The following is a 26560-nucleotide window of genomic DNA, read 5'->3' on the forward strand; positions in this document are numbered from 1 at the left end:
AGGATCTATCGCTGAAGGAGAAAAATGGTGGCTAAAATTTAAATTTGATCCCATCTTAATACATGTAGAATTCTTAAATGATTTCTGCTTTTCGGTAAGATATTTATCCAGATAAATGCACTAGTCCAGGTAAGTGCTTCTCAGGAAAGACTTATCCGGAGAAGTGCATTTATCCATATTCTTTTTTTTCCATATAAATAAGGAAATGAACATTTTTACAAGGAAATTTGTGAAGTTCTTAAAAACTCTCTCAACTTTCTGTCTATTTCTTATTTTCTCTTAAACCGAACATAGTCTTACAGGACAATTTAAGTTGGTCTTCTGTTCATCCTGCAGTTCAGCACCTACTCCACCTTGTTTAGGAGTTTCACTTGACTGATATTATTTAGCATTTAAATCTTTTTGATTTAGCAAATCCATAAGAGAAAATATGATAAAATAAAGAACAATTCCACATTAGATAGAAGGAACAATAGGCTTTGGATTTTGCACACTCAGCTGTAAATGTTGCACCCAAAAGCAATATATTAAACATACCCTATAGAAACATATTTCTGTATCATAGAATTTGTCTAAAATAAAAATTAAGTAAGTCTTATATTAAATTAGTTATTAAGAGGCAAAATTAACGAAAATTAACAACAAATAATGTCTCAAAAAGATAGTGTTTGGTGGAATATTTTGATTTCAATGCAGCCTCCAAACAAGGGATTCAATCCAATGGTTTCAAAAACAAATGAATGCATTTGTTAAACATATCTTTAAGACATTAAGTAGGCATTTTAATTTCTCTTTTGTCTTCTATTATTTTCTCACTAGAAAGAAATCTGGGTTTGGGCCCATACTGTTGAGACAGATTGAGACCGACGTCACATGGGCCATGTATTCTTTATGTAACGAGGAGTAGGCTACACTGGATTAATCAAAATGGGCATGTTGCCCATGTTTTTATCTTAACCTCCACAATCCAAGAACATGGAACATGGGTGATTTGGCTGGTTTTGATTGGCTGCTTGTAGCCTAGGCTACACCGTATAATGAATACAAATTTAAGGTTTTAACTACGTATTCCTGGGCGGAGACACGTTTTGGTTGGCTTGTGGTTGGGACTGAACCCAAGATTATCGTTTTGGGGCCTTTCTGGCTCGAGAGTCTTTTTCACTTCTTTTGTCGTTGGCTCCTTACTCCATCCATAGTACATAGCACCAAAAGAAAACAAATTAAGAAGTGAAAACCCTTTGGGCCTCTTGTAGGCCCCATGTCATGGAACAAATCTCACCTCAATCATAACCATTGGATCAATATCTTTGATGAGACACTGGTGCCTCTGCAGACCAAAATTAAGGAAAAGCTGGTACACTAAAGGTGCCAAATCCTCAACACCCAATCTTTAACTGAAATTGTTTCTCAAGTCATTCAGCGCCTTTCTTTAGGGTATGTTGTCCTTAGGAAGTGACTCTAATTAAAGACGGGGTGTGGGGCAGGAGTACCCTAAGGCCACTTGAGATAGTAGATTACTTGATTGTTTTCCCTTTACTTTTCCTCCTATTTTCTTGGGACACTTTTGTCCATAGAATTGCATGTAGGAGAGAGGGTTCATACTTTCTGGACCAATATAAAAAGATTTAGACGACCTAGAAATCTTCCATGTGTAGGAATATCAGTGGGTCAGGTTAAGTGGTAAATCCACACAGATCCAACTCTATGTGGTTATGATTGGATCAGTCTTGATCTGAGTGTCAGGTTGGTGTGACTCCATGCTAAACCTGACCTGATGATACTGCAGATAAGCTTGGCTGAGTATAGGTATACATATATGGGCAGGGTGGGGTATGGCGGGTTCAGTATCCCTTATCTATTTAGTCGGGTTGGGTTATGTTCGGGTCGAGACAAACTTGCACCAAATCCAAATCACTGACACCCCTATCCATGCAGCAGCTTAGTTGGCATCCGAGTAAAGAAAAACCCTCCATTTGGCCAATAAGAAAAGGGGTCCCTTAGCTAAACCTTGCCGGTGAATTTCAGAGTACTGAATGGTTGGTGGGTATTGATCAATCTTCACTAATTGACTAGCCTAGAACCAACACAATAATTTGATTCTACACTTGTAACAAAAAATTGATTCTACAACACATACATGCAGACTCCAGCAGGGAAATTGGTTTCTTCCAACTTCTACATAAGAGATATTAATTATTTGGCATAATGGCAATTTAAATGCCATCACTCAGTAATCAAAGTACTTCTTCAATTATAAACAAGCATATTGTTTACATAGTCTTTTTTTTTTAATTGTGTAAGCAATATTTGTAGAATTAGAAACTTATATAAATAACATTAGAGGTGGAAATGAATCGAGTTTTTTATAAGCTATTCGAATTTGGCTTGTGAAAAGCTCAATGCGACTCGGTTTAAACTGACCTTTGAGCTGAGTTCGAGTCCAATGAAAATCAGTTCATGAGGTTCACAAGCCTAATTGAGTTTTATATGACACATACATATATAATAATCTTTATAATTCTTAATTTTTGGTATGTAAAATAAAAAAAAAAATATTTTTATATGTATAATTTTTATATTTTATAGGAAGCTTCATAGTTGAGCTTGAGTCGAGTTGAGCTCGAACTTACGAGCTTTTGAGCCAAGCTGAATTCGAGATCAAATCTCTAGCTCGAATCAAATTCAAATTCAAGATTGACAATAGTGAGCCAAACTCGAATAGCTTGATATTCAACTTGACTTGGCTCGAGTCCATCCTTAAATAACATCCTATGACAACTATAAAAAAACTCCTCTGAGCAATCACAACTATAGGGCTGATAGACATCCATGTGCACTATCATAATACAATACTATTTTTTAAATTATTTTATTCTTTTTCAAATTACATAAATAGTATAATATATCCTGAAGGACACCTTTTAATTTTTAGAAATAGGGAAAATCTGCTAGTGTAAGCACAAAAATAAGATTATTATATTAAGTAGAGAATTGTTTATCAGGTTACTTTAAATTAACAGATGGAGGTTATTTTTAGTCTTTCAGTCATCAGACACTTAGGTGTTGTTTGGTTCATAAGATTTATGATAAGTTTTATAGTAAAAGTGATTTATCATCAATTCTACTTGTCTACTATGGTCAGTTGATACTAGTAGACAAGTTACTTATCTGTGGTAAAGGGGTGTCTGCCAATATATATGATTCCGTTTACCTAAAACAACAATTAATGAATTCTATGTCAGAAAAAAAAAACAATATAATTTTCTTATAATGCCGTAGTTGTTTTTATTTTAGAAACAAACATATACATATTAACAAACAACCCTTTCATTATCAAGATTCCAAATGATTAATTCATTCTCTTATATAAGATTAATTAGTATGAAAACATAGTACATTATATTGTAGAAATTACATTGAGTAACCTTCATTGTTCAATCAATTTTATCTTTCTCTAGATTTGTTCTTTCTTTTTTTTTTTTTTTTGAAATCTTGAATTTAGAATTTGCAAATTGGAAATTTGGCATGTGGAATAAAATAAGTAAAACACTGGATGCTACTTCAATCAACAGTCAGTCCTTCATAAAATAAAATAAGTAGTAGTTTCTCCAAAATAGTATATCATTTCACATGGATTAAATTCAACTTTTCTCTTAGAAAATTAAGTTGCAAAGTACAAAAGCAGAATTATTTAAAATGGGCGTTGTGCTTTTGAAAGTAAGTAATTATGCCCAAACCCCACAAAGCATTGATTGGGTTTTAAAATTATTGTAACATTGGCCAATGTATTTGTCTAGTAAAAGATGCTAGAAGCATGATTGGATAAGAATTAAGAGCAAGATTTTATGTGACTATAATATGATCACAATGAGATGCTTATCATGCTCAGACATATAGGATTAGAGATCTACTGTCACCATTGTGATAAATGTAAGTTGGTGTAATAATTAAAACTCTTTCATGTAAAGAAAAATGTTGACATAGGCTTAAAAAATGGCAGGAGTACATCTTTAATCCCCACACTGGGCAAGTTTAATAGGGGGATAGCCAAAGGAACTTGTGGGACATTTCGAGCCCCAAACCAATTTGTCATGTGGAAGATTCCTTGGTAATTAGAGTCTACTCTCATCACTGCTGTTATGTGTTCCTCTAAAGTTCTCTAATCCTACTTGCGAAACAATTTAGGTTATGTTTGGATAAACCTTAAATTTGTGCTTTTAATACTAAAAGAATAAAACCCCAACTTTAGGCTTTATGCTTGGGGGTTTAAAAACATTTTGACATCAGAAAAAAAAAATGTTTTTAAATGCAACTTCTAGTTATAGTGGAGATTTGACATCAATTCCTGCCATCACCTGAGTTGAGGTGGGGGATTTGGCATTAAAAAAAAATGCTTTTTAAAAGCAACTCCTAATAATTGTAGCTTGGCCTATAATTGGATTGGATTCACCTAAATCTGAGGTTGATCCGATAGAATTAGTGGAATACAATCTGAGCTTGACTCAATCGGATTTTCAGATTTCGTTTTTTATCCGACTCGGATGGACTTTACTCTACGCCAATATATAAAGCTGTTGTTCAGAAGCCCAATTATGTACTAAAAACACTAAGGCTCAGTAATATAAATATGTACAGTATAAATACATACAAAATAATATAAAAATGGTTTATATAAATTGCAAATAAATGTGAATGTAAATATATAGTGTAAAATGGTTCATATAAATTATAAAATTGGGTTAATTTTGCACTGATAAATTTACCTTTTTATCAAACAGACTTTTAACTGTAATTGATGCAAATATGAATTCCAATAAAGATTATGCTTTTTTTTTATCAAAATCCCACTTAAATGCAAATTGACTTCTTTTTTATTGTACTTTTATATCTTATTATCAATGTAAATATGCATTGATCTATCACTTGTCAATGCATAAATGTAATGTTGGCAAATGCAGGCAAAAGTGAACCAGAGTGCAAATTTACCCTGAACTGGGATTTACATTCCATTTGCATTGTTTCCAAACGAAGCCTAAAAGCTTTAAATTTTTATTCAAAACAAGACTTAAAAGTAAAAGTGAATTTATATCTTATTATCAATATGCATTGGTCTATCATTTATCAATGCATAAATGTAGTGTTGGCAAATACAGACAAAAGTGAATCAGAGTGCAAATTTACCCTGAATCAGGATTTACACTCCATTTGCATCATTTCCAAACGCAGTCTAAAAACTTTAAATTTTTATTGAAAACAAGACTTAAGTAAAACAGAACAAAGACTTTAATATATTATACTATGTATTAAATATTAAAATTCAATTATATATATATATATTAAATACATTAAGGTTTTAATGTATTACACTATAAATAGTAGATAACAGATTGATATATAATTATACATCAAAGTTGGATTTTTATCGTATATCCAAATCTGAGATAATTGAATGGGATCAGGGTATAAAATTTCGGGTGTGGGTCTAGTTGTAGGGGGAGACCGGAGACTTGGGATCAATTCCCAACTTCACCTTAGTGGGGTAGGGGTTGTGGGTATGAGGACGGGCTACCCCATTGTGTGGCCCCATGAACTGTTACGGAATGCTATAAAAATGTTTGTTGGCTCAAATTTGTTTCCCACAGTCAAAAGTTCAAAAACAAAAACATATCGAAACAAAAGCCTGATTAAATTATACCATTCAAACACTCCATTAACATTCAAAGTAAATGATAACGAATCAGAGATATTTAGGAAGGGTGAAGATGAAATCATGCATCCTCTGCTGTCTGTACTGTCCCTCATTGGAACTTGAGTCTCGGCTTATATGTTTCTGTACATATACACACAAAAGAGTTGGTGGGAACCAAAGTGCATAAATTAGTGCTTTAGTATTTGGAATGAAGAGGCAGTTCTGTTAATAGGAACGGGACAGTGTACACGTGAGGGTCTACTGGTCAATTGGTCATGTCATGGAGAGCATTCAGTACTGAATCTGATCCTACCACGGAAAGCTTGTAGTTTCACGGGGTTGATCCCACAACTCTGTTTTGGGAACAATGCCCAATGGTTTTCTCAACTATATGTCCAGATTTGGTGCCAACACAAGTGGGTGGTGTAGGCCCCGTGTGTTTGAAACACTGCTATGTTCATTAGCGACTTTTGAGAAAAAGGAGCTTAATTGGATTTGGGGTTAGGATTAGACTTTAGAGAATGCAATTAACTAGCCAAATTAATGTTCATTATCTACTTTTATGTTAAGATGGATGACTCATTACACATATCATTTCTTCTTTGCTGCCTCTAAAGTTTGGCAATGAATTGAAAGTACAATTTGATTTTTTTCTCCCTCTAATAAAAAGGCCAATTTCTTACCAAGTATGGGCATTTTAGGGAATGTTCAACAATCTCAATGGTTTTGCTTTTCAAAACAAAACAAGTATCATATGGTAAAAAAAAAAAAAAACATTTTATTGGGTGTTTGCCAACATGAATGATTTTGTTTTTTCGAAACGAAAACAAGTGCCCACATACAGGCTGCTATTGGTAAATTACCTCTTATATTCAAATGCCTTAAACAAAATGTGGGATGACGCAAATAGTTTCATTCTGATTTCTCGCATGCCCAATTTGAGGTAGAGGATACTTGCAAAATGACAGAGAGAGAGAGAGAGAGAAATTTGGGCTTTTTTATTCAGATTGCAGACACAGTTATGTGAACTCTAGTCGTTGATGAGTTGTGTACTACTTGTGTACTACTACTCCATTAAGAACCCTAAATTCCTGTACTCTTGAAAGTTTTCAACAATTACGGAGCTGGATTTATGACTCAAAACTCATCGATGATAGTTGGGGGTTGGGGTTGGGTTTAAGAGATCTGACTCGTCTTTTACTTGTAGGGTTACCAGTCATTGGATTCTTCTCTTGTATTCTGTCAGGAGGAATAAACTCTGTTGCTGCTTACAGTGAAGACAAGGGACTATGATGGTAGATTGGTTCTCTTACCCTTGCCCAATCCTACAAAATCAATGATCGGAGATTCTCCTTCAGAGGGGAGGGGCCTCTCGTAGACTGGGGAGTTGTAGTTCTAGTTCTAGCCAAGCAAGGAATGAGCTAGATTGTTGGGTCAGTCAACTAGAGACTAGAGAGGAATCTCTCTCTTGTTCCTTCAATCACATGTACCTAGTCCTTAATGTAGCAAATCCGACCTTTTGCCAGTTGTGGTGGGGCCAAGGAAATTGAAATTTAGAGCCCATAGGATGATTATCATGTCTCAAGGGCCCACAGGTATGATGGGTTTTTAAATTAGAAACATGAATTGTGGAAATGGGCCAGGACCCACAGATCTATTGGTCAAGCACACACTGCTCATATGCCTAAGAGAAATCTTTTGTAAGGAACTTTTAAAAGTTGGTTGCCATTTGCCAATGAGTTGGGATCCAGACATGAGACATCTATATATATTTAATGGGGTGTCTTGGGTCTGGGCCGTCTGGCCCACTGGACCTATGGTTGTACTCTTTGACACCCCCATAGGCCATAGGTAGCTAGCTACCTGTTTCATATCCACAAGTTCAGACCCCACCATTTGATGGTCCAATTTTACACAGTCTACACCAAAAATCAGCTTAACTTATCTCTTAGCTCTCTAAGAATTGTAGAGTAGAGCTTTTCACAATCTTAATATATACAAAGCAAAGCACAGAATTGCTTTTACATTTCAAGTTTATTTTTTGTCCAATCAATCTCCATATGGAATTGGGGATATTGGTGTTGGATCCATTTAATAGTGGGTTCATATCCTCTTATAAAGCAGAAGGCAGAAGTGGAAAGCCATGATCATCGATCTTTTGAGACTGGGGTTAGGGCTTTTCCACTACTACTCACCAGGTACATGCAATCAAACGGGGGAGAGAGAGAGGATAGAAAAGAAAATAAGATAAACAATAAGGGTTTTGAGTGGGAGAATCCATTTTTCCTCTGCTTTCTTTCTTTGTAATCTTTAGGGGCCCAGTGGTGAAGCCTTTGGCGATTTCAGAGCATCAGAATCATGACTTGACTCTTGGACATTCCTTCCAAACTGAATCATGCCAACGACTGTAATCAGAATTTGGAAGCTGCAGCTTTAGATTTCCATGTTTTCTAATCCTTTACACCGTCCATCAAGGCAGCCGGACTCCTTTTACATCACTAGCTTCTGTTAAACAGTCATCAACCTAACTTTGATTGAATTGTCTGTCATGGGTGGTGCATTTTCAGTACTTTAAGTTGCTTCCTAATGGGGAATGGATTAGTTTTGATAAAAAACAGTTAACAAGGTTGCCTTTGGGTCTATTCTTTGGCCCCATAGTTAAAGGCTGTAATTGCGTAACCAAATTATATATACATGTATCGCTTTCTCTCTCAATCCAATACGAGGGGGAAGAGTTGATGAAAGTAAGATATAGATTGCAATTGCAAGCATTGATTGAATGACAATCACCCATCAATATTCAAATTTGAGGGCTTTGACAAAGATTGTTAAAAAGAATAGAATGGGTTGAAAGTAAAAACAAATATGCTGCTGCCATAATGTACAAAAAATTGGACCATATTGTGACCAATATCACAAGCATTTTAGCAGTTTGGCATGCGATAAATTATGTAGTACATTTGTATTTTAAGGTTTCAAGAAAAATGTTATGAAACCATTTTTTTGGTAAGCATTATGAAACCATTTGGTTACATGTAGAATGAAGGAAAATGGGTGTTTTTTTTTTTTTAATTTAATATTTGAAAGGATGGCTAATCACATTTCTAATTTTCCTGGTGCCTCACTTAACTTGCAAAACAAACATGAATAGTTTTGAAATAAGAGTTTCACAAGATATGAATCTAGAGAATCAGCCTCTGTTTCAAAAATGACTTATCGAAAATTAGGAGGAATGTCATTTTTTTTTCATTTGTAGTACAAATACAAATATGTACAATGCAAATGCATACAAAATACAAGATTTTGTACTCTACAAATTTATATTTATACTCTTTTCAAACATAGCCTAAATTTTTGAAAAATGTTTATTTTTCACAACCATCCTAATGCAATCAAAAGCTGTGAAACCACTCATTTACGTTTTCTTTTATTTCATTTTACATAGGAGTTAATATGTAAATGATCAAAATGTACAACGAGTGTTTTATGGGGATTAATTAATAATGGCTATCAGTTGATGCCATTAGCCTTGGATGAAAATGAGAGTGCTCCACCTTTTAGACTAACACATATTACAAAAGATTGCTGGGTCTCTTTATGAATAGTTCAAAATGGTATTGGGTCCTACAATTTGGCTCGTGCCTCATGTTGGAAAGGGTGGTGGGATCCACCACTAATTGAGATTCATCTCTTATATAGACTGAGAAGAAAAAACACATGAACCCTTTACTATATGTATTCAAATTTTTGAAACTGCAAAAGGAAACTTTTATTACATTTAACATGCTTAAAAAAAAGGTTTAATGCATTTGGCACCATTGTATTTCACCAACTTACCACATGTAAAGGACAGGTGTACAAAGGTTTCTTGAATCGTCAAAGTGATGTGGCACATTGAAATTTAAAAAAGCTGATAGATTTTTGAAATGTCATACATAGGGGTATCAACTGACTGGTTTTGGGTTGGTCCCTGTCTAGATCAATTTGGACGAATTGAGCGGACCGATTAAGATATATTGAATTTGATCAATCCAGATTTAATGGTCCAGAGTATTTATTAGATTGGACTGGACCTGGCCGCTCATAGTGGATATATATTGGATTGGGTCGGATTGAATCAATATCCAACTTATTGGTAGAGGATAATTAAGAATATATATAGGTGTCAAAGGACCGGGTTAGGGTTAGAACCAATCTAAATTAAAACCAATTTGAGCAGATTGGATATTCCAGACATTGAATTGGACTGATCCAAAATGGTCCAAAATAATCATCGGATTAGATTGAACTTGGTCCATCTATAATAGATTCATTTTGGACCTGATCAGATTGGACCAAATCCAATCCAATTGAAACCCCTAGTCATACTGTTGTCATAATGAAAATATTTGTAAAAAATAAAGTCAAAGTACTTTTAATTTACACACCCAGTCAGTATCTCCACCAAATGTGTTTTTTTTTTTCTTTTATAATTTTTGTTTTTCAAAAAAAAAAGGCAAAATGGAATGCACGTGAAACTGAATGATTGTGAATTAAACGCATTGATGCCAAACACCACGTAAAACACAAATGATAATGCTGATTTTTTTTTATATTGGCACTCTCTTGTGCACGACCCCCTAAACAATATTAGTTATGTTGAATGAAATTGTTTTTCTTTTTTGGAAATGTAAAGTGAAGATTTTATTGATAGGAGAAGAAACAATTTTAGTTATGTTGAATGCAAATTTCATGGTACAAAAGCATGAATGTTTGACAGTACTATCAGTTTTTAAATCGATTAAAATGCTATTTAAAGATACTAAATAAGTGTATAAATATTTTGCACGTGACAATTTTATATGATGATAATGATAATAATCATTTATCCAAAATTTTTTATAAAGTTTATGTATTTTATATTTCTTTTTTGTTTTTTATTATTAATCAGATGTAGATTGTGAAATCCAAATCTGATTACATAAACACCTCATCCAAATATGTGATAATCGGATTGAATTGTAAGGTTTTAAGTATCGTTGACAGACCTACATACTTAGCTAGACTCTTCTATTTGTAATGTTTTATCTGTTTTCTTTTGTCCATTTATAAAAAAAATGTAAGATTTAAATAGAGAGAATTGAATGAGGTGGAAAGTAGTGGTTTAATTTACAATTTAAACTTTATAATTAAATAGGGACTAAATTCAAGTATTTTAGTCAAAAGAAAGATCGAAAATCTTATTCATATTTTTAATAGTAGTATAAATATATAATTATAGGTGTGCTCAATTTTTTCTATAACTTTTTTGTATTTTTGTGTGTAAAAATAGTTTTGATATGTCACACTTATATTTTGTTTAATATGATAAATATATGATATTATGCATGTGTTTGAATGCTTTTTGTTGCAAAACTTATGTATTTTTTAATTTTTATATTTTATTATTTATTGACGACATTAAAGGTTAGTAATAATTTATTCAAATAAAGTCCAAGTAATAATTTACTCTTAAATTGTTGTTAATTATTTACTACTAAATTAATTATTGTTAATTTAATGTCTCTAATTTGATAAGATTCTTGAAGTAATTTATTTCAAGGCTTATAAAATTTATTTTTTAACTAATAGATTTTTTAATATCTAAAGTGTCATTTTCAGACTTTAGGGTTTTAAATGGTTTTTTTTTTAAAATTTTAACAGTACCACATAAATATGTTTTTACTATTTTATTCATTACCTAATGGGTTTATTGATGATGCCTCTAACATTGTCTGCTTTTACCTTACAATGACCTTTCACGTTCTTTAGAGTCTAAACTGAATTTCATATAAATTCAAAGATTGTCAGAGCCAAAAATTCCTTATAAAATTATAAATAAAATAGTTTTTTTTTCTTTCTTTATTGTAAACAACGTTAACAAAGCAATACAAGGAGCAATCCATACATCATCTATCGCTCTGCTTCAAAGCCCAATAGGGGAGGGACTATGGGGCCCCTGGAAAGAAATAGAATAAAAGGGCCAGAAAGAAGGGTGATGCACCCTTTTGTCGTTGCCCGTTGGGCGTTGGCTGGGTTCTCTCATCTTGTGCGTGCAACCAATATTCACAGAATTCAATTTAAAGTGTAACACTTAAGTGAAGGCTTTTTTGTAGTTGATTATGTCCTTGTACCGAACTCTTTTTTATCGTTATCTAACATTGAGAGAGAGAGAGAGATCCCTGAATTCCCTACTGAGTACTGGCACATTTATTGGTTGTCTGAATCTCTTCGCCAGAAGAGTAAGAGCTGCAACTTGGGTTAGGGGCTTTGGGCGGTGCTGTTCACTGAATCTAACCTTGTTCAGTCTAAGATAGACTAAAGTGGTGCAACTGGGGCTAGCTAGAGAAGTGCTGAACAGCCATCCATGTCCTAACCTGCTGGTCTGGACTCCTGACTCGAAGTTTTAACCCGAATGAGTCAATCTTAACCCAACCTCAGTTGGGTTTGCTGGTTCCTGTTGAGTTGTTTGGGTTAATTATGGAAGAACTCGACTTTTTTTCCCCTCATTTATACTATAGACTTGTAGACTTATTTTCTTAAGGACTTCTTTGTTTTCTATTCCAATTTTATTTGCATTGATACAAAATTTGTGAAAGAGCAAAACGATTTGAGTATAAATTCTGATTTATTTCTGTTTTAATGAAATATCCTTTGTACCACAAAAAATCTGATTTATTTTTTATCAAATTTTAAGCAGAATCTAAATATATGATGCAGAAACTGTACTATATGAAGTATTAAAGGTGAATCAGTGATAAAATGAATCACAATGGTTGACATATTTGATTCTGTTTAAGTCTTTAATGATAGTACAAATGAACTAATGAGAATTAAGTAGACCATATGATCATATTTGTAATAAGATTATTTGAAATATATAGAGATTCAGCACGTCACAAATATTCCTTCCTACAGGTAGTAGGGCCCCAGCTTGTCTTTATTTTATTTGTTTGCACTGTAAATGAAGTAAAATTAATCCTGAAGCAAAGTAAAGAACTCCCCTCATTCTTTTTATTTGTATTCTCCTGCTTTTATAATAGTGAAAATGAAATTGCACCGCAAACAAACAAGCCCAAGGATCAAATTAAAGGGAGGTATATAAAAATTTATCTACCATGATATATATCCTGCTAGGCTGGGATTCTTTTTGTTAATCATTTAAGTAGGAAGATAACCATATACATGATTGGTTGGAACTTTCTTTCAGTAAATATGGCAACCCTATTTGTTTCACACATTCTTCATTGGTTTAAAAGTATTTCTCTATTGATTGGGTCTGTGTTTGGAAGGAAATAAATCCAATAAGCTTTCTATGGCAGGCCCCATCCTTGCCATCATCTATAGACCTTTCTCAACTTGAAGTGAAGATAATAAACAACCAAATACAAAAGGGTGAAAAAGGGTCACCCATCTAATATTAACCAAGTGTCCCCATATGAGTGGGTGCCTTCCCCACTGTTAGATCAGGATCTACTCAACTTTCATACCCCTTCTTGTATTTTCATCTACCCTATTTGACATCAAGCTTCCAGTTTCCACTTCACTTGAATGTCCCCTTTTAAAATGTGAGATAAAAATCAATAATAAGTAAAATAAAAAATTAATTAATTAATGCTTTTAATAAGTTTGAAAAATAGGGGAAATTATTGAGGACTTTTCCTACTGAAATATATATATATATATATATATATTTTCTAGTTGTAGGTGGTACTGATATGGAAATGGAACGTGCAATTAAAAGATGGAATGCCATACCAGAAACGAATTAACATGTAAGATGATGTAATTCTAAGTCCCCAAGCTTAAGGTCAAACCTACCCATTTCATCATCTGTCATTCAAGGGCCGCCCCAATCAAATGGTCAACATCAAATGCAATCAGATGCTCCACATAATCTCACATATCTAAATTGGTAGTCCAGTAATCTTTGGTAATTAGTTTTGATTCAACTCACTAACTACAATGTCAGTGGGTCTGGTTAAGTGGTTAATCCGCACTGACTCGACCCTATCAGGTTAGAGTTGGGTCAGCCTTAATTAGATTTCGGGGTCTGGTTCCGATTATGGTGAATCTGTGCAAACCCGACCTATTGAACAGTGTTTTTAATTTTTTATTGATCCAGGTGGTTGAATCATTTAAATTATTATTGGGTCAAAAATTTGGATCTGGTTTTCTTAAAATCTGTTTGACTTGTGTAGTTGAATCGTTGAATGATTCAACCTGATCATTGGGATAGGGGTTGCATACTATATGCGTATATAAACTTTTCAGAGGCCATAATTTTGTGTATTTGCACTCAATTATCCAATTGATGATTTTTATATCAATTTTAGATAATTTTTCATAAGGTTTTTAAAACTGAATTGGACAATGAACTGGTCAGGGGTTTGGTTCTTAGGTTGAATGGTCCAATTATTCGAATCGAATGAATGGCCCATTCTAACAAAAGAAAGAAAAAAAAAAAACGATCAAAACTGTTGGATGGTTAAGACAGTTTGAACGGTTCACCACCCAAGTCAGTGGTTTGCTAACCAAATCAATACTTTTTTTTTTGCCAAAATAACAATTATAGGGTAAAGCAGAACTGTCACCTAATTATTCCAAGTTTTCCAGTCTAACCGTTCGGTCCGGTCCAATTTTGAAAACCATGACTTTTCGCAACCTATGAGTTCTATGGAAACAAAGGCACCTGGTCATGATAAAAACGGTTCGATGACACCTATTTTTTTCTGATGTACTACTATTTAACCTATTGAACCCAAAACGGTTCGATCTCCATGTCTATTTTTAAAACATGGGGTGAATATAGATGTACTATACATAGGATGGATCGAACCAACCCCGACCCATCAATATCCCTATCTTAATTTCTTACCATAAAACCGAGTTGACCGGTTCTATGAATTGGTCCAGGTGTTCATTCAACCGAATTCAAGATCAAGTTGACCGATTCGATCAACAGTTGGTCCAGGTGGTCATCCTACCGAATTCATGTTATTTTCATTGATGGGACGATTTCAGTTTCACATATATATCATGATTAAAGATAAGAATTTTTAGCGATTAAATAATTAAGGTGTATTACGTTTGGCCGGTCACTTGAACCCCACGCCTACCTCAGTCCACACCGAACCAAAAAACGGTTTGAAGTTTGAATCTCACGGTCGCATGCATGCGAATGATGTGACTCCTTTCTTTTCAGAATCCAGCTGGACCTCTCATCAGTGACGATAAATTTATCAAAACATCCTATGACTTTTCTTTTTTTCTTTATATTTTCTTATTAAAATGTTATCGAACCGAGACCGGATCTGCTCCTTACAGCTGGCGTCTCATACACATCCTATCATGCATTGAAACATTTCTCGTACTTATTAATTATTATTCACGAGAGATATTCTTAATACATGGTGGATGTACCTGTGAGGCGCCCATTGGTCAGGAGCAGATCCAGGGAAACGCCATCATCCTGCCTTCCTATTTGCGCCAGGGCCCCACCTAAAAACAACTATTATGATTGTCGTAGATCTCGTATTTGGTCTTAAATGACGTGAATGCCCTTGGATGTTTAATTGATGCAGTTGACATTCTGCCTTCTGGGGACATTCTATTGTCCAGGTATTTTTTTTAATTTCCTTTCCTTGAATAAAAAAGTTGGAGGGTATATTTGTAATAAAAATAATATAATAATCCTGAGAGGGTTCTCTGTTCTCCGACATTTTTTATTTTTCCAACTCTGAGATTTTGTCTTTTCTTCCCGCTCGCTCTGCTTCTCTCTCTCTCTCTCTCTCTCCCCGTCTTCTCTGTTATTTTATTTTGGCTCCTTCTGAGCTCTGATTCTCTTAATTCTTAAAAATGGTGAGGAGGGTTCAGTAACGAGAGAGGCTTTTAGCTTTCACGCCGAGGAAAGATCAGAGGGTTTATTTATTTTGAAGTCATTATCGTCGCAATGGAGGTTGGAGTCAGGTAAAAAAGGAGGAGTTTCTAATTTCTGGTTTCTATTCGAGGAATTTCCAATGCCAGCTCTTCATCGCTGAAGATTCCAACACTATCGAAGTTTCTATTTCGATTTACAGAATAGCAAAATCGGAGAAGTTTCTTCGAAGGGTAAGTGAGCGGCTAGTTTTATCGTTTTCGACAAAATGATCAAATAAGGTCCCCCCTCCTTCTCCGGCTTTGTTGCTGTTTTCTCTCTTCTGTTTTTTTTTTTTATTCCAAAACCCCACAATCTATAAAGAGATTCAGCACCGTTTCTTCACACGATTTCATTATTTATACTAAAATATTCCTTGGGGGTTGTGGGTTTTGGTCGTTTTTCTGGTTCGCCTCATCTCAGAGATGATTTCATTCTTACAGCTCTGCTGTTTATGCTTTAAACCAGAGTAGTCTCTCTACTGGAGGAGAAAATAAATATTTTTCTTTGTCACTTAGTTATTCTGGGGAAGTCTTTTCTATGGTTTTAGCTACTTGGCTTTGGATTTGCAGGTGTTTGAGAAGGTTATAACTTCCAGAGAGATCTGTTTCCCTTCCTGTTTGTTTTCCCCTGTTATACGATAACTCAGGGAAATGATAAGACTGGGCTTTTACTTTCTTTTCATTCTGGGTTTCTTTCATTGAAGAAGAAACCTTCAAATCTTTTGGCTTTGATTTGAGCTGCAGAGTTGCAGACAGAGGTCGCCATTGGAGAATCTTTGTTGTGCTCTTGTCGTCTACTCTTGACTCTTCTTTCCTTTTTGTGTCCACTGTTTTCCTCTGTTTCACGCTAAATGAAGAGAAGTGGTAAAGAGGACACAATCTCTCAGTCTCGGCTATTTTGAGGGCAGGTACAGTAATTTCTCGTGACACACAGAGTCAATTATATCTATTGCTCTACGGTTCCACAGTGGTACGTTAATTATAGACGTACGATGTACGTGGCTGACCAATTCATCAGAGGGTTCTTGACAAACAGTGTGAAAGCTTCAGATCATTTGACTTGACCGGCGGCATAGATGCGCCCCACTTGTTTAACGGCTCGGATTTACTGGTTATGTGGGCCATCTTTACCCTCTGTGTCCAGACTCTTTTTGGGTTTTGTTAATTAACTATTAATTAATTAGTTAATTAATAATTCCCCGGTATTCCACTACGGCGCTACCACTGTATTCTGTTCATATACTTGGTTCTCTCACACTCGAAACAAATCACCGTCATGGTTCTGCTCATCAGAACCGTCCATCACTCTGTGCAGGCTTCTGTTAGAGGTCATCATCTAGTAGGTGACCCACCTGATTGAGAGGTTGAGATTAATTTTATTTGTGTGGAGCCCACCTGCTATGTTAATTTATGAGATTATTTATTCTCACCCTCTCTGGTCTGTCTCTGTAACAAGTTAAAGCTCCGTAACTTCTTTTTCTTGCTTTTATTTCTTTCCCGCGTTTAAAAACGGCTTTTTTAGACTTGAAAAAAATAGAGAAAATCGGAAGCTCTGTATAAAAGCCAAAGAAAGATTGAACCCACCACTAGCAGACTAGCACCACCACTGTCCTCGATCGGAGAGTTAAAGCGATTTGTGCTTTCCTCTTTCAATCCGTCCATCTTTTATTCAAATAGGCTCTAATCTACTTTCTTAAATGCTTGCGTCTGTTGTTCCAAACGCAGATCACTTGTCAAAACCCCAAACCCATTTTCGTTATTAGCTCTCATCTCTATCATCATTATCAGCTTCTGATTCTTCTCTCTGTTTCAGATGGACTCTGTCAAGCCGGCGGCGACTCCAAATGTAGCCGGACTAATGCGCAGTTTTGCTAAAGCACTTCGTTTTCGGGCTGGTGGGATTGCGCCTGATGATGAAGTTAGGAAATTGAAGTTGCGGGAGAAGGCCAAGAGTGGTCCGTTACCGTCAACTGGCCATCGTTCTCAGTCTTTTGCAAAGGAAGATGGAGATGAAAAGCTTCGGAAGAGAGCAGCAATGGAAGCTTTCCTTGCGAAGCTCTTTGCGAGCGTTTCGTCTTTGAAAGCAGCATATGCCCAGCTGCAGATTGCTCAGTCTCCTTACGATTCCAACGGGATACAGACCGCGGATGAGATGGTGGTGTCTGAGCTGATGCATCTTTCTGAATTGAAGCAGTGTTACTTGAAGAAGCAGATTGATCCTTCTTCTCAGGTTACGCTGTTGTTGGCGGAAATTCAAGAGCAGCAGAGTCTGTTGAAGACGTATGAAATCATGGGGAAGAAGTTTGAGTCGCAACTTAGGCTCAAGGAGTCTGAGATTACTTCTCTCAGAGAGATATTAGAAGAGTCTAATAGACAAAATAGATTACTTGAGCAGAAATTAAATCCAAGTGGGCCTCTATCTGGTCTAGACGATCTCCACTTGTCGGGTTTGAATCCAAGCCATTTTATTATAGTTCTGAGACATGCCATTAAGTCACTTAAGAGCTTTGTCAAATTAATGGTTGAACAGATGGTTTCAGCAGGGTGGCATATTGATACCGCTGCCTCTTCAATAGAACCTGATATTATCTATGGCAAACCAGAGCACAAGAGCTTTGCTTTTGAATGCTTTGTTTGCAGAGAGATGTTTGATGGTTTCAATAACCCCGAATTTTCTCTTCCAAATGAGCCTTTGCCCGAAAGGAAGCAACGGCGACGCCATTTCTTTGACAGGTTCACAGAATTGAAGTCCATGAGAGTAAAGGAATTTCTCTCCCATAAGCCCAATTCAACATTTGGAAAGTTCTGCAGGGCCAAGTACTTAAGCCTCGTGCATCCAAAGATGGAAGCATCCTTTTCTGGTGACCTGAACCAGAGAAGCATAGTGAACTCTGGAGGATACCCAGAAACAGCTTTTTTTGCATCATTTGCCGAGATGGCAAAGCGGGTCTGGCTCCTGCAATGCTTGTCCTTCTCATTTGAGCCTGAAGTTTCCATCTTTCAGGTGAGCAAAGGATCCAGGTTCTCAGAGGTTTACATGGAGAGTGTAAGCAATGATGCATTCTTGTCATCCAACAATCTCCTCGTGGCTTTCACAGTCATCCCCGGTTTCAAGATTGGCAAAACTGTTATACAGTGTCAGGTGTACCTATCTCCATCTCGAACTCAGGTGAACCACAGGCGGGCAAGCCGGTGATGTCGCCGACCGACACCTGACGAAGGTGTATCAGCATTCTAGGAGCATGGGTCCGGTCCACCCGTGAAGATGGTCCAGAGGGGGTTATAATCTGGAACCTGGAGTTTAGAGAGGGAAGGCGAGTTCGGTTGCTCAGGTTGTGGAGAGTGGGGGCCCGACCTGGCTTTCTGTTGAACAAAAGAAATCTGTTGCCATTTGTGGGAGTGGACATTAGTTTCTTAATGCCCCTTTTGGAGATTTCTGTTAACAGCCAAAAACCAGTGACAGAAAGAGTTTGCAACAAGAAGAAGACAGCGCTATAGTTAAGTAAGAGCTTTTGTATGTTTGCCTGTTCAAAACATGTTTTTTTTTTTCTTTTAATTTTTTTTATGTATATATGCATGTAATTGGTGAAGAAATCATGGAAAAATTTAATATAATATCTTCTGATTTGGACCAGTTAATGATTAATAATATACTAGCCAAATAGTTGAGTGTTTCATTGTGAGTTCCAAGCTGTGCATTTGCTCAGATGCCTTTAGGAATATTTTTGTGGGGTTGCCAAGCCCCACTTCGCTGTGATTTCTTGCCTTTATCTCCATGCCGGAGGCCACCAATGTTATAATAGATTAATTGCAGAGAGTGCCGATCCTCCCTCCAGTTGTTGCAGCTCCTCTGCCCCTGCTCTTCATGCAGGTGGTCGTCAGTTTAAGGCCAGAAAGGCAGATCTCTGCCACATGCGAGAGAGGTCATGGGTTTAAGGCTACGAGAGCATACATAACTCTACACCTTTGATTCCTCTGTATGGTAATTTCTTTTTTATTGTATTCATTATTAGAACGGTTTCAGTCTCCAGATCTTAAGAGTTTAGAACTTTTGATTACAGAACTGTGGTCTTTTTTTTTTCTTTTTCAGCAAAGATAATATCACTAAGAAACTGACTAGATCCCTTGCAGACTCCATTAACACGGAAATCCCTCAAGAGTCGAGCTAACATTCCTCCATTAGTGTTGGTTTGCAAATTCTGGGCTAAGCATGCAGACTTGGGAATGTGGTTTTGTTGAGCTGTTACTGGACAAACCAAAGTAGAACCATCCAAAAGATGCATTAACATTTCCTAGTGGTTTGATGGTTTCCATGGATCGAAAATCAAACTGTGGCATGGTGATCAGACATGTTTGATTTTTTGTGCATGTCTGACAGATATGGAATAAATGCAGTGGTTCTGTCATTAAATTCTGAAGGTAAATAGACAACTTGCAGGAAGAAGAAGAAAAAAAGCCAAGAAGAAATGAGGCTGTGGTCCATGATGAACCATGTACCACTGTGGGCGATGGTTGGTTTAGACTATATCAGTACATCTAGCGTTGGATCCTAAATCCTTGGGCGGGGCCCATTATAATTGGGGGACCAAATGAATTCTATCTTTGGGGTTTCACTGTTTGATATTAACAGCTCTGACTGATGTAGGAAGCTGGCAATTCTTCTTCCTTTCAGCCATTTTTAACTTCAATTTGTTTCATATATCCTTTCTACCCCTAAACAGAGTAATGATGTTACAAGAAGAGATGGAGGACAGTCCCAATTTTGGATATTGTACAACCCAACAACTGAGCAAAGCCGTATTACATATCTCCGCTCATTCGTTGATTAATCCATTACTGTTTATATTATTTCTTCTGTCTATGGTCCAACTGCCATTGGTCAACACATTGAAACAGGGGGTCCAGCGACCAATACAACTAGGTCGACTTAGGGTTAGGGGCCTCTGGTTGGTAGAGTCATTGACCATTCTTTAATTCTGAAGTAGAATTTTATGTAATGGGTTCAGTAAAATAATTGAGTAAATGATTCAAACTGAAAGTTCCACATGGAGTCTTTGGAGGCACTGACCCTTGTGGAGGGATTGGGGCTTGACCAATGTTATGTCAGTTGAGACTTGGGGCTCTTTTAGAATTATAAAGCCATATGAACAGGGATGCTATAGTCCCTTGACCTTAGAACCTATTGTTTGAGATGCCTCTGTAAGCAGTTCACACTTTACAGAAGTAAAAATTTAACAAAGGCTATGCCGATAGATTAGCTGAGAAGGGCCTTAGCTCTGTTTGTACTTCGAGATCTAATGTTTTATTCTGTATTTCTGATCTAAATAAAGGATACCATTTATTTTTGCAGAGTTAAAGTATTAATATATTATATATATATATATATATACGTGTATAAAAAAATTTATATCAAAATTCATATGGAATAAGTTTTAAGATTTTTTTTTTCAATTTCTTATTTATCTTATTAATTTATTTTATTTTTTTTTTCAATTTTTCTAAAAAGAATTCTGCTACCCACTGTCCGGTCTGGTATGACACAGGCCCACTTTGATTCGTGCCATGAACTATGCTAGGTTTCCGTTTTAAGGGGTCCAGGGCCAGACCCGCATGCTGACATGGCATAGCCCGCTTCAGTGCACACAAAAGTGGCCCATGCTGGCCCAGAACAACCTACATTACTTTTGGGGTTCTATTAGCATCAAAACTACATAGAAAACCAAAACAAAAAGCCGATTAAACTAAACACTTAAATTACATGGTGCGGCAGCATATAATATAGAGGACCCTCTATTCTGTGCATGGGAGAGAGTTCGGCTTCTTCGGTCATGGCAACGCTCATTCGAATAGTCTTTACAGTCTTACATTAGGAATATTTCGGTATTTAATATTTATGTATTTTATTTTATGGGGAGATATTTATACTGCAAGATTGTAAGAGGCTGTTGGCACAGTGTGAATAGCATTTCCCAAATCCCAAATATTGGAACAGATCCTACTTTTACTCCTATCAAACAGCTAGCTCATAAGGATTCATCTTCTTGTCGTGCAATAAGCCATTAACACCAAAGGCCATTAAATGCCCGTTTGGAGGGCTTTCAGACAGTGGCTTCTGGTTTTGTAAGTTGGGCTCCACATGGAGATCCTACAAGTTATGTTTGGTGAAAAACCGGAAAGCACAAATATCTTCTCATTCAGCTAAAAAAGTTGCTTTCTGATAAAGCTTGTTTTAATAACTTCTCCAAACTGATTCAGTGAAAGCAGCTCAATCAAAGCTTCAGCCCTCCTAAACTTGCCCTAATGCAATGGGGTGAGGGTTATCACTCTAGTAATACATTAGCTGATTCAACCTCAAATGTATTCGTGCATTGGCTTAGGAAGATATAAGCCATTTCTTTAATGGGTTCTGGTCCTAATTAACATTGCTTAGGTAATCTTCAAAATATGTATTCGAAGGGACATGTTACAAATAAAAACAGTATGTGGAATAGTCAGTGCAGGGGCATTTTTGGTATTTAATTTATTTATATATTCCCACTTGTGCTAAAAATTATATTAGGATTTAGGGAGATCGGCTTCCACCAGGGCAAACCTGTGCCCACACCGTTTTAACAGCCTTTTGTAACCTTGCATTGGAAATATCTCCTCATGAAATAAAGCATATACGTACGGAAATATTCTCAATGCAAGGCAGTAAAGACTGTTTGAACAGGCTTTGCCCTGGCTGAAACTAAACTCGAATTTAGGAATGTGTTGATACACCCAATTCCATGATATATATAAAAAATAGTCTGTTTATTAAGGGCTGGGCTCAGATATATTACCTGCTATTTGTTTTCACATCCCTATCCACCGGACATAACAGCTGTGCATTTGAAATATCTCCCATTTTATTTATAGGGAAATGTTCTCAATATGCGATGGCGGTGTTCTGTGGGTATAGATGTGGGAACAAATAACGAATAGCAGATATAAAGGCGTTTATTAGGGTTATATTCTATTGAATTGTGAATGAATATCACAAGAATCTACCGTGGGCAGATGCTTAAAAAATGATCTCTGCTTGGACTCTTTTATTTCGTGTTTTCATGGGTTTGGCACAACAATGAGATTTCTACGCTAGTTGGTAAGACAAGAATCCAAAAAGAAAAAAAAACAAAATAAAGCAGATGAATGAATAAGATTTGTTGGTAAGATGTCAATAACTATTACTTCTAAAATCTATAGTTTTTTTAATATAAAGCAAGTTTTTTTTTTATTATTATTATAAAGCAAAAAGGAGTAGCTTTTTACCAAACACTTTTATGGGAGTTTGCCATAGTGCTGTTTTCCTAGGTGGTCGATCCATTTGATGAGAGCAGTACTAGGATTGAATGCTTGTGTTGCACCACTCCTTAGAAGAAATATTTCTTATCTGAACGAAATCATTTTTTTAATGGAATGACAAGTTCGTAATCTTAAAATGAAAATGCTGCCTTTGGAAATTGCCAAAAACATTAATAAAAAGGAGAAAAAATATATAATATAGGAAAAACAGATAAAAAATTGGGTATTAAAAGGGTTTTACCCATATTATTATTATTATTATTATTATTATTATTATTACATGGTGTTGCCCATTTATTATCATATAGGGAGTTTGTGTTTATAGCAGATTCCATGTTTATAAAACACTTGTGATTTGTTATGTTTTACATGAAAACTAGTGTGTAATTTTCAAAATTTTGATATAATATATTTGATACATTTATTTATTTAAAGGGAGTTTTGAGAAATGCAATTTTTTTAATAAATAAAATATTAAAAAAAAAAGTAAAAGCAGGAGTTTTCAAAGTATCGATGGATACCCCTTCTGCCATATTTTGAACCTTGTTGTTAGTGCGTTCACTTGTAATTGGTTAGGTAGCCTCCTTTTTTAACTATATTTGCAGCATATCCTAACACGTTTTTTAAATGCATATTTCTTTACCATCACCTAGAGGTCAGATTCAGACACGTGGATTCCTACCATGAGGTAGGCTGGTAGCTTGGCCGAAGAAAAGCCTGGATGAGCTGGAAGAGAGAGAGAGAGAGAGGGGGGGGGGGGGGGCTTTGTATTGGGACTAGCGGGAACCCGTGTGATACACGGGATTTATCAGGAAAGTGAAATAATAAACTAATGAAAGAATGCATTATTGTTTAAAATAATTAAATCTTTTTTTAATAATTTGTTACAAAAATGTTTTATTAATTTAGTAATTTGAATTAATTATATTAATATTTTTAACAAAAAATCAATTATTGCTAATTACTTAATAAAATAATCATTTTCCCCTATTATTTGTTAGTGTTCTATTTTATTTATTTTAATTTATTAGTAATTAATTTTTAATTGTTTTTAAATATCACTTAAATATTTAAAATATTTAAATATCAATAAATATATAAAAATAGGCTTTAGTCATAATTAAATTAATCTATAGTTAACAGTTTTAGTCATGATTAAATTAATATAAAATCAAACTTAAGATTTAAGACTTTGGATTAAACTTGTATTGATTCTCATATTGACCTAATCCACCCAAGTTGCATATCATAATATTCATAATTAATCAAACCAAGTGCAACCATGCATGCATTATTTTTGGGTTTTTCTTAATTATTTTTAGAGAATACTGAAGCTAAAGTAGCTATGAAGGATTGGCTACTCCCATTGTGTAGCTCAATGAACCAAAAAAATTAAAAATCTTGTGCTCAATTTTGATAGTGCATTAGTAGTTTTTAAGGTTGCCTGGCCTAACCCAACTCACACCTTAAGTGTAATAATATTTGTTTGAGCCTATAGACTTGCCTACGTTAATTATAAAATTATGATTTTGTTACAAATTAATTTTTTTTTACATTTCTATATATATTAATATGAAATTTGTTATCTAAATATTATACCATATGTGCATATAACTTCCATGTTGAGCGCTTATTATGAGTTGTTTAGCTTGGGCCCTATCCACCAGGACCATCAATGGATTTCGAAAGTTTGATGCTGAATTAGACTTTGGATGTTAGAACTTGCATTTAGTTAATAATTTGATTGGATGTGGATTTAACCCCATCCAATTTGGTTAAAATCCATGTCTAATAAAAAATTATTATTTTGTATATGTAGTATAATTATTGTAAACACATAGATATTAATATATGTATCTATACTTTTAAATTCAAAATCCAACAAAATAATAATCAGATGTGGATGCAAATCTAGGAATTCCATAATTGATTGTTGATGTAAATGTAGTTGGATTTGATTTGAATTTGATCCACTTACAACCCTACTACCCACATTATGTGTGGGCTTGGTGAACTTTTGAGCTAGACTTAATTAAAAAAAAATGTTGCTTGAGCATGGAAATTTATAAATCTAATCAGGTTAGGCTAAGTTGTAAACAATTTGTTATTTGTTATTATTAATTTTAATTATGCTATCAATACTAAATTTTATTAATTTATTAATTTTACAACCCTACTACTTGCATTATTTGCTTGAGCCCAAGGTTGGACTAAGTTATAAATGGTCATCCCTGAGTAGGAGTCTTATGATATAATTTTTATATGGAATGAAAATGGTTTATTTTTATTATTTTTTTATTATTAGTCTTAAATTATCCTAACTTTTTATTATTAATATTAATTATATTCAAATAGAATTAAATTGTTTTACTTTTTTAATTTATGAACTACTAATCTTTATTAATTTCTTAACTTTTAATAGTTGCTAGATAAAAACTTGTTAAATTTTAATATTTTTATTAACTTTAGTAGTTTTTATCAACTATAGTTATTAAGTTTCAAATTATATATAAATTATTATTATTATTATTATTTAGATAAACCATATCTAATCCAAATTTGACATGTTTATTCATATTTGTATTAGGGCTGCAAATGGTATCCAACTGTCCGGATTTGAACTTGAATTTAATCGCTTTAAGTCGATCCGAATTAGGGTTTAAGAACTCAAGAATTTGATTTTTTTTTGATCAATAAGCTTTTCTCCTCAAGATTGATTTTGGGATTTGAACCAGATCATATTAGATCCACAACCACAAGAATGACTAGAACTTTACCTGATACAATGATCCTCACAAGTGCAAGCTTCCTTCTCTAGTAATTCAATCAAACTAAAATGGCGCAGTCTTGATTATTGAACAATTTGATCCCTTAAGATTATAATAGTGTATAGTTGCCCAAATAACCTCTGTATGTGGAGGATTTCTACTGTAGAACAACTCGATCCGTTGGATTGATTGTTGTGTTTACAATGGCTGAATGTGTAGCCTTTTATCCCTTGGACTTCTATTAAGTCCCAATTACTTCTTAGAAAAATCCTAATTGAATTAGGGAATGACTGGTCTAAGATTAGTCACTAATTCAATCCTTGTTTGACTAATCAAACTAGCTAGGTTCTTAGTTATACTAGATATAACTTGCAAACTTGTTTGAATCCCATCTAATTGGTTTCTAATTTCTCAAGGAATAAGAGAGAAGTCGAGAAGGCATTCTTGTATTTCCATGGGATTCATATATTAATTGGATCAAACCATTATAATGTTCACTCTCTCATTTAGGCTATATTTGGTTTGAAGGAAAAGGTAAGAAAAGGAAGCATAAGACGGGGAAACCTATACAATGTTTGTAAAGGTTTTCCTACCTTTCCCTGCATTTTCCTTGAAACCAAACATAGCCTTAAAGTGAGTTACGACTACTAGGCCAAATTCACTCTAATAAAGAGTGAATCATCCACTAATGTATGGGCCTAACATTTCAGCCCATAAGGATAGTCCAAAGTCTGAAGATGCTTGGAAAGGTTTTAGGGAAATGTGGCTACTTGGGGAACTCTGTCGACAATTCCAGATTCTGACCAATGTTTCTGGGAAATTTGCCCTATCTTGATAGCTT

The 26560-nt window shown here is 34.9% G+C and overlaps 1 protein-coding gene across 2 annotated transcripts; it reads left to right on the forward strand.

Moving 5' to 3' along the window:
• The first annotated feature begins 15429 nt into the window (after positions 1–15429).
• Positions 15430–19302, forward strand: LOC104591282 (protein GRAVITROPIC IN THE LIGHT 1-like). Of its 2 annotated transcripts, XM_010250086.2 has the most exons (3): positions 15434–15817; positions 16196–16533; positions 17439–19302. In XM_010250086.2, the coding sequence occupies exon 3, from the start codon at positions 17439–17441 to the stop codon at positions 18819–18821; it is 1383 nt and encodes a 460-aa protein (XP_010248388.1). In that variant the 5' UTR covers positions 15434–15817; positions 16196–16533; the 3' UTR covers positions 18822–19302. The 2 variants fall into 2 exon arrangements, with proteins under 2 accessions (XP_010248387.1, XP_010248388.1); XM_010250085.2 differs by lacking the exon at positions 16196–16533 and having other exon boundaries at positions 15430–15817.
• The last annotated feature ends 7258 nt before the right edge of the window (positions 19303–26560 follow it).

This window comes from Nelumbo nucifera, chromosome 6 (genome assembly GCF_055504915.1).
Source record: "Nelumbo nucifera cultivar China Antique chromosome 6, China Antique-T2T, whole genome shotgun sequence".
NCBI classification, from domain to species: domain Eukaryota; kingdom Viridiplantae; phylum Streptophyta; class Magnoliopsida; order Proteales; family Nelumbonaceae; genus Nelumbo; species Nelumbo nucifera.

What these genes read in the sequence shown, in the direction of transcription:
- LOC104591282 (XM_010250085.2), top strand. Translation starts at nt 17,439, where the DNA reads ATGGACTCTGTCAAGCCGGCGGCGACTCCAAATGTAGCCGGACTAATG.